The sequence below is a fragment of the Stegastes partitus genome, unplaced genomic scaffold (assembly GCF_000690725.1).
Source record: "Stegastes partitus isolate 25-593 unplaced genomic scaffold, Stegastes_partitus-1.0.2 Scaffold14, whole genome shotgun sequence".
Classification (NCBI taxonomy): Eukaryota; Metazoa; Chordata; class Actinopteri; family Pomacentridae; genus Stegastes; species Stegastes partitus.
The window spans coordinates 582,952-592,487 of NW_007577745.1; the positions used below are offsets into that span (position 1 = coordinate 582,952).

Consider the following 9,536-nt stretch of genomic DNA (forward strand, 5'->3'; position numbering starts at 1 on the left):
GAGGCGTTACTGTAACTCGGGCATCTTGTTGTCGTACTGCGGAGGCGGCGTGATGGGCTCGATGTTCACTGGGTTCTGTGTGGGGCTGCGGATCTGGAGGCGGAAGTCCTTCAGGTGCAGCTTGTCCGACTTGATCCTCCTGACCCGGAGGGGCCGCAGTAAGCGGCTGGCCCGGCTGCTGCTGCGGGTGGGCAGGCTGGGGTTGGGCGCCAGGGCGGCCGGTTCTGGTTGAGGCTCGGCGGCGGGCTGTGGCGTGGATTCGCTGAGAGGCGTGTCCTCGGTGGCGTTGCTGCTGGGCTCTGCTCCCTCGTTCTCCACGGCGGCTATGATGTCCTCGTAGGACGGCAGCTGCGAGGTGCTCTGGCGAAGGTTGCTGTGACGGACGGGGTAGTCGCCGCTGCCCACCACCTCCTCGTAGCTCGGCACGTTGTACGTGGGCTGCTCTTCAGCTCTGGACAGGGAGGCAAGAGGTGACCCTCAGTGAGAAACCAGTGTCAGCAGAACACACGACATGATGAAGCACATAAAGCAAAAGGAAGAAGCAAACCACTAAACAGAACGAGTAAGAAAACTGGTGATAAGTTCAGATTCATGTGTTTGTGTCCAGCAGAGGGACGTGCATTAATCAGGTTCAACAGAGCCGGGCTCTTTGTTAGCCGGCTTGACAAAACCTGAGACACTCATCAGAAGTTATGGGCGTCACAAACCCGGGTTTTCTTAACCAGAATCTGGACACGCATACAAAAAGGGCATCATGTGACCCTTTGCAGCAGCTGTTTCCATCCAAAGGTTGTTTTAATGGAACACTGTAAAGATTATTAAACTTATTCAGGTAATAATACTGCAAACGAGAGAAATGCTGGTGGAAAATGATTACTCATGTAAGTTCATATATTCATTTTGTCACTCAGTGCACACTGGAGCTCCAGAACTTTAAACTTAAACACGGTTCTCGAGCATCGCATTCAGCTTAAAATCCCTTCAGTCTTTGATCACATCAGAATGACGTTTTTAATTGAAAGTTCTCAGTAATTAATACCGCTAGACGAATCGATTTTCTAATCTATGTTTTATTGGCTGCAACCCAGCAGCGTAAATGGACTCGTCAGCAGATCAGGACCAGACATAAAACCCGTTGCCTCCCTGACTGAATGCATATACCAGGGATCTCCTCGTGAGCTCCTGTCCTGCAGGTTTTAGATGTTTCTGCAACACACCTGACTCACATGAATGGATCTCCAGCAGCTTGTTGTCAAGTTCTACACAAGTCTGTAAATGATCCATTAATGTGAGTCAGGTGTGTTGCAGAAACATCTAAAACCTGCAGGACAGCAGCTCACAAGGACCGGAGTTGGAGTAAGCATCGTACAGCTGATTTAAATCCAAAACTGTGAACAGAACCTCCTCCAGAGAAGGTCAGCTGAGCAGCATCCGTCAGCCTGGAGCCACCTTGGTGTCACTGAAAACTCTACATTTAGGACCAACGAACCCCTTTGACTCCTTAATCCTTCTTTGTAGTTCACCTCTGATCAATCCAACACTTGCACCCTTTCAGCTCTGCTTTGGTCTCCATCAGCTCCTGAGTGAACCATCTGGCTCCTGAGCTTCTAGATATCCGACCATGTTCCCCGTTACCTGCCACAGGTGTCTGCTGCTTGTTGCTCAGCAGCTTGTGTACAGAGGGTTTATCAGGTTCTCGGCTGCGGCTCAAAACTATTCTGATGTGAGGCGGGACGGTGAAGCTGGGAGCCACAAAACCAAAACCAGAAGATTAAGGAGGCTGAGAAGCTGCATGGAGCCGAGGTGTGGTGCTAATTCTTTGTGGGTTCATCACTACCAACAAGCCCTTTCAAGTCCATCATTTGGTGCATCATAACAAAAGCACTGACTGCAGCCATGTTAACTACTTTAGCACTGTGTTATGTTACATCAGGAACTTATTGAGGATTATTTCTGTGATTAGCATGATGCTGCGCTGCTGTTTAATGTGTGAAGTGCCTGTCAGCAGGTCCACATCACCATCAAATGATGCTACAACAACTAGAGCTGCTCTAAAGGCAGCCATAGCTGTTTAGTCCCATCAGTACAAGAAGTAAAACCCAGAACACGTCCATTTATATCAGTCTGGGTTCAAGATTTGAAGAGATTCTGTGATTTTTTTCTCTATAAAATCTAGAAACCTTCCTGCTTCGATAGACTGACCCGCTACATGGTGTATGAGCGAAGCATTTCTTTTCATTATATTTTTCAGGTTTTTTTTAAAAGTTATTTGTGTGGATTTGGGGCAGCGCAGAGGCCCAGTAGTCAGCACTGCTGCCTCATAACAGGTAGGTTCTGGAGTCGAACCTGCTGGTCAGAGATTAAATCCATCCATCCATTATGGCTATTACTAGGGTCATGGGGGGCGGAGTCTATCCCAGCTGACTCAGGGTGAAGGCAGGTTCACCTGGACAGGTAACCAGTCTATCACAGGGCTACACTTAGAGACAGACAACCAAGCACACTCACATTCACACCTACGGACAATTTACAATCACCAATTAACCTCAGCATGTTTCTGGACTGTGGGAGGAAGCCGGAGAACCCGGAGAGAACCCACGCTGCACGGGGAGAACATGGAGACTCCACGCAGGAAGATCCCGAGTGTCCTCACCGGGACGCCTACCGGCGACCTTCTAGCTGTGAGGCGACAGTGCTGACCACTGATCCATCTGCAGCCCACTTTTAGCAACTTAATCAGTGTTACTACTAAAATAAATTTTGCAATATTAAAGTTTGGAAATCAGTAACTCGTATCACACAGTTCCAGATAGTTGTACGTTGAACACATCCGGGTTACAAACAACCAGAAGTCATCACTCACTCCTGCTCTCCCTGCACGTGGTCCATGAAGCCGGCCGCTCCTGCTGCCGGCTGGTTGCTTCTGTTGCGCGCCCTCCTCTTGCTCCTCACGCCGAGGCAAATGGACAAGAGCAACATGGCCGCCCCGACTCCAACCAGCACCATCGCCACCGACGACGACGACTTCGTGTGGTCCGACTCGTCGTCGTCCTCGTTGCTCCCGGGCACTGTGGTGGAGTTACCCGACGTGGCCGTGTTTTTACCCTCCCCGTCCATGGGGATCACAGTCCACACGATCATAACGATGCCCAGGGCGATGAGACCCACTCCCAGAGCGCACAGGGCGTAGTGGGCGCCAGAGCCGGAGGACTCGGAGTTCCTGTTGGAGCGGCTGTTGCCGCCGCATAAACCCCGACTGGAACACATACCTGCAGGAGAAACTAGAGAATAAAAAGCAGAAGAGGTTTAAAGGCTGCAGGACACACAGGACAGCATTCCTGCCAGACCACTGCCCGCTTTAGGGGTTTACAGTTTACCTGCCTGTTAATCATTAGATTCCAGAGTGAGTTCATGTTCCTCTGTAGCACCATCACATGAGCAGAGCCGCTGCATGAAGCAGCATCATATGGCTCCAGAAAAACCTCAACGTGTCTCTTCTGAATTCATTCACTGTCATGAATCTGGCTTTATCTGTGAGTGAATTAGTTCTAGTTGGTGCCTTCTTGAAGATCCACTCCCATAAAAATCAAGTTTTGATCTTTGCTAACACGTCCATGAGGTGTTTTGACATATCATGAGTGAAATAACACCACGTCTGAGCATTTCCACCTTAAAATTGCAGTTTATCAAACAACAGCCTCCAGAACATGGAGCGTTTGAGCGAAGTGGAAGGTGAGGGGGCAGCTGGAGCTGCAGGCGAGCAGCACAGGGCTTAGTGCACAGCGAGGTAGGGCCTGATTAGCATATTCATACATCTGAGCACACTGAAGTATACAGCTACATCTAAGCAATTTGAAGGCATAAAGGGATTAGCTTCTTGGGGAAAAACCTCCTAAATGTGTAGTTTAGCTGCACAGAGATGCGATTTTAAGGCTTCGATCGTTGCCAAGAGAGGAACTTTAAGAACAGGACGGGTGCCGAGGCGGCGACATTTTTGAGGCGTGAGCGAGCAGGAGAACAGGTTGCAGGAAAACGTAACGAGTGGCGTGAAAACAGGTTCCAGAGAAAACAGACAGCGCAGCGGCAGACCCACACAAGTCCCAACACGACAAACAGGAACCCGACAGACGGCGAGAGGAATGACACAGGAATGAAGTATCTGGCAGCTCACACACATACACCAAACTACAACTAGACAGTAAAATCAGCTCCCAGCGTACAGGTAGGGGACAGGATGACAACAGCGCCGCCAGAGAGCTGCAAAGGTTCTCATGTGTTTGTTTGTTGACACAGAGGTTGTGTGTTTTGTGAACGGAGCCTCTAAGTCAGGGGTGTCCAATCCTGGTCCTCGAGGGCCGCAATCCTGCAAGTTTTAGATGTTTCCTTCTTCCAACACACCTGATTCAAACGATCAGGATCGTTATCAGGCTTCTGCAGAGCTTGGTGATGAGCTGATCATCTGAATCAGGTGTGTTGGAAGAAGGGAAACATCTAAAACATGCAGGACTATGGCCCTCGAGGACTAGGACTGGACACCCCTGCTCTAAGTGTTCATGCTATTGTGTCTTTGTGTGCACTACCTTTAACCTACAGAGTAAGAAATAAAAACACATTTATAAAGTTTTACATGTCAGAAAGCTGCTGCTCAGGACGTCTCAGGTTCAGGAACCATCGCTGCAGACCGGTTCCTCTGAAGTCAGACCAGTGTAGACTGTATATGACTTATACAGACCATTATATGACCTACAGCCGTGATCACGTTTTAGAAAACATGTTCAAATAATCTCATCCTGCAGGAAGTATCCAGAAAAAGGCAGCATGCATTCATGACAGCTCTCCACCTGGTCAGTGGTTCTGGTTTACAGGGATGTTCTGAAAGGTGCTGCTGGGCATCAAGGAAAGAAGAAATTTTGGGACTCATATATATATAAAGGAGTCGTGTGTCTGAAGCCTCGGTGCTTAAAGATGTGTGTCCCTGAAAACATCCTCCGGCTCTCCGTGGTGTTTGTGTCGACGTTCAGAACGATGTCGGGGATTTGCATGAATTAAAAATACGTTCAGCTCATCGTGAACAGCAACTGAACAAAATGTGAACACTGGGAAAGCAACCAATAGTTGTTTTCATAACTAATTAACCTGCCAGTTATATTACTGATTAGACAATTAAGTGTCTGCTTTGTTTTTTTAGACCAACAGCTGCTGAACCAGAGGTGTTTAGTTCAGTAGGACATCCAGCAAAGCACAGGGAGCAGACGCTAGAAGATATTTACTGAATCAACTTCGTCATGCCTTATTTCTAAAATAATATCTGATTAATTCTCAACATGCTTCAGCTCTGATGCAGCATTATGAACTCTCTGAAAGTGATTAACGTTTGTGACACACATGTGAATGTTGAGCAGGTCGTTAGTCATCAGGGCGTGATGTCTGACGGAGACCAAAAAAAAAAGGTGTTCAGACGACAGAGCATCATCTTTACATCAGGAAGAACAACCTAAACAGAGTGAAAGTGCTCATTTATCATCTATGAATGATTAGATTTTGGATCTGAATGTCTTAGATAAACATTTTCAATGATGTGCAGCACCATCAGTAATCAATAACGTGTTGTTTCGTATAATCAGATGCAGCACGACCACCATGAGAACACCTCAGTCTCCATCAAACTGTGCCGTGCACTGAGTCGACGCCTTGTTTGATTTTTTCCTTCCTGAAGGTGTGCACTGATTACACCACAATGAATCTTAACCTCTGGACTACATCAGATTTTAAAAAACACTATGTAAACTACATACGTCATCATGGTCACATATTTGTGTTTTCTTATGCCAGCCGCTCTTTGTTCTCATTAAAACTACTCACCAACCGTGGCTCATTTCCACAGCAGACACACATGAAGGGAAAGGTCTTCACTCCACGCTTGTCTGACACTAAACCTAGTTCTGTTCATGGCAGGACTCAGCATTACGTGAGCGACTCTACAGCAAACACTGGCCGTGATAGAGTCGATCAATCACTGGACCTTTGCTTCAGACTCAGGGCGTTACCGGGAAATACTACAAATATGTCATATACAAACAAACAAAGTATGTCGCTGTTAGTCAGGCCTAAAGTGTTTTAAAATATCATTAAAGCCTTTCTCAAGACTAAAGAATTAGCATTAGGGTTCACAAAAACAGTTACAGGGTTTATTGCTGCATGTTGCTCCAGTAAATCAACTGTTTGCTTCTATTAGAAATGCTGTAATCTGTGAAACGTCACCAAGAAGTGTTTGCTTCATTTTAATTTACATTTACTGTTAATTCAACACACAGTCATCCTCACATGTATTCATCACCTTCCATTAAAGAAAAGACTAAATGCACATCAATCACTCAAATAACTAGAAACTGAAAAAAGTAATAATAAATAAAAATTTGCTAAATTATAATTTGGTGAAATAAGACGTTGCTTTTGGATTGTGGTTGAAAAGAATAATTTAAAAAAACAAAACACAGACAAATGAGAGGCCTTTGCTGATGAGCAGTGGTCCAGCATACCTGTCAACAGGTGCACGAGTCTGACTGAGAGTTACAGGAAACACCTGATGGCAGTGATTGGCTCAGAGGGTTGTTCAGCTACATGTTAGTTCACGGCTCCCATCAGGCTGGATTTTTAAAATATTTCTGTTGAAGCACAATTCAAAGCAACGTTATGATTTTCATTACATTTTTATTTATTATTATTTTTGTCAGTTTCAACTTATTTCAGTGACTGAAGCTGTTTTATTCCTTCTTTAATGAACACATTTCAGTTAAAGCCTCTTGTATCCGTCGCTGTCAGAGCTTTGTGCTGCAGCGCTCCCATGACAGGATGGCAACGCGTTTAAAACTACGTCAGCGTGAATAAATGCCAGTTAATTAGTCCAACCCTTTGTACTGAGCACACTCTGCAATTTAGCATCTGTGCTGTTGTTCTGGTGCAGAAGGAGCTCCTGTGGTCGTGATTCACAGAGGATGTGAGAGCTGGAGGAAACAACGCAGACCGTGGTTCACCCAGTCACTGACAGAACCGGTACCAACACTTTCATCAGGATTGCTCTGTGTCTTCTTATGACACTGAAGCAGCTCTGTCGGACTTTTTCTGCAGACATTTTACTTTTTCTGTTTTGTGCCGCTTCAGCTTTTTGTGACTTCTTTGAAAGACAAACACACACCGTCTTGAAACAGACACAGTTTGATCTCAATTGTCTGTAAAACTCCTCGACATGTCATCGAGTAAGCGCTTCAGAGGCGGGCGATGATTCGATATCGTCGGCTATAGACAGTAAATTGTAAGAAAAATAAGTTTGTAAGGTTTCAAGCCAAACTGTGGAGGGTTTCAGTACCTGCAGCTCTGAGAACAAACAGTCTGCTGGTGAGGACGGCGTGATGCAGGGAGAAGCTCTGGACGACGTGGGGACAGGAAGAGGACCTACATGTGTTCAGCTCCATCGAGGAGTTTGTTCTTCAGAAGTTTGGTTCATTATCACAGTCTAAATAATTTCCCTCGTGTCTTCCCTGCTGTTGTTTCACAGGACACAGACGTGAGCACAACATGGAGTCCAACGTGAAGCCTGAGAAGTCGGATCTCTGACCGTGTTGGTTTTGAATAATGACTTTTTATGCAAAACCCGTTTATTGCTCCCGACCAGCGGAGACAACGGTACCCCGTCAGGAGAACAGGGATATATAATGTGTGACAGTGGAGTCTTATACGGCCTTCTGCAGGATTAGTCTCACTGTTAAACATCAATATAAAGAAAATATCTGCATTAATTTGGATAATTATCCAGCCTCACTGTTCCAAAGTCTGTGCAGGTTTATATAGTGTAAGGACGCTCTGATCCTGCTCCCACTTTATTAAATGGACCAAATCATTAAACTCAGACACGTTCATTAAGTCGGGGGAGGACGCCAGCTCGGCTTTTTAGTGTCTGGTCTACATAAAAATGATTAATGGGGTAAATGCAGCATCCCCTCAAGGAGACACGGCAGACGAATCAGAGCATCACGACTCTGCCTGGTTTGATCTGTGACTTATGGAATAAATACAGACGATGACATTTGTACTCGATAAACCTGCTTCTCTCTGATTTTTACCTATTTAACGTGCAGCATCACACACAGCAGATCAACAGGTCCTATGTTACCTCATCACGCTGGTAGAGGCCGAGTCGGTCCACATTTAATAAAAACTACACGTCTGACCATCTCATGTGTGTCTGACGTGTTTTTCTGTGAATCTCATTGAGTAAAACGTGTTGAAAGTTTGGTTCCACTTGGTCTTAATTCTTGAACAGAGTGACAGAGTCTTAATTATTAAAGATTTGTGGGGTCATGCTGATGTCTTTTATCTCTTTTTATTTTAGCACAAATCTGTGCAGCAATGACTTCAGTGCCATCATTTCAGAAGAGCTCCGACGTTTTGCAGGCTACCTGATGCGTACATCTGATGTTCTGCTCTGATAGAACAACACAAAACAATTATATGATAAAATAAATGTCCATGTTTATTTTTTATTCCAATATTCAAACCAACCATGAGCCCTTTCTGGTTTTCTCTCCCTGTGATCGGCACCAATAGGAGCCTTAAAAATGTAGAATATGGCGCCAGACATGGAATATAAATAACGGTTAAATTGTGTTTTTTGCATTTATAGCCAATATTTGAGCAGGTATCATAGGTGGAACCACTTCAGTAGCGCTCCCACCTGGAGGACTGGAGGGACAACAGAAAAATACTGGAACATTATTAATAAGCAGTTTGGTCCATGTTCAATTAGATAAATTTTATCATCATCAAGTGATAAATAATCACATTGAAGGTGGTCAAGCGTGGGGGATTTCTGCCTCTGAACACTAAATGTCATTTCCTTCATGTCTGGGAACCTGCTCCCAGCATGCATGGGTGTGTCCTCTCCACCATCAGTCCAGCAGCAGATAGAAAGCAGCCTGAACAGCGACCTGACTGCTTCTCCCTGTGGGTGACACCAGCAGCTCTGACCAGGGGACCCTCCTGGAGCAGGAGGTCGGTTAGAGGAGCTGCAGGAGCCTCCGTCCCTCCGTCCGTTCATTGTGTGAGCAGAAGGAGGGACCTGAAGGAGGACGTGACCCTCCAGCAGCGGCTCTCTGCTCTCCACCCACCCGGACCCCAGAGCCCTCAGCCCCGCACAGACAGGCTGCGGGTTCAGCTGTCCGCAGCGGGAAGTGATCAAGAAGAGGCCTTACCTTGTCACCGCTCAGAGCCCAAGGACTTCCCTCTTCATCGGTGAGTCACCTGAGCACGCAGGTGTTTCCAGGAAGATCAGAGGGGGGACCGAGCATAGACAGCCAGGGTCCGATCAGCTCAGCGGTCTGGGTTTTAAAACCACGACTGGACTTAATTGTTCTTCTAATAAATCTCGAGTTGAGCCGAACTTTGTAGAACCCAGCGCGGGTGAAGCGTCGCTCCGCAGGTAGCAGCGTCTGCTCCTCCCGGTCCTAGTGCTGCTCAGGTACACTTCCTCCCGGTCCTAG

General features: G+C 46.4%; 1 protein-coding gene across 1 annotated transcript; it reads right to left on the minus strand.

The window, feature by feature from the left end:
* Nucleotides 1–6: 6 nt before the first annotated feature.
* Nucleotides 7–9,413, minus strand: tmem51b (transmembrane protein 51b). The gene is made up of 3 exons (XM_008289514.1): nt 9,249–9,413; nt 2,864–3,281; nt 7–451 (listed from the first exon to the last, which is right to left on the minus strand). The coding sequence occupies exons 2-3, from the start codon at nt 3,265–3,267 to the stop codon at nt 7–9; spliced, it is 849 nt and encodes a 282-aa protein (XP_008287736.1). The 5' UTR covers nt 3,268–3,281; nt 9,249–9,413.
* Between the last annotated feature and the right edge of the window lie 123 nt (nt 9,414–9,536).

Bases quoted from the DNA above. Each gene is read 5' to 3' on its own strand.
- tmem51b (XM_008289514.1), bottom strand. From the start codon at position 3,267: ATGTGTTCCAGTCGGGGTTTATGCGGCGGCAACAGCCGCTCCAACAGG. The intron at 452-2,863 runs GTGAGTGATGAC...CTCCCTGTCCAG, and splicing joins CACGTGCAGGGAGAGCAGGA to AGCTGAAGAGCAGCCCACGT.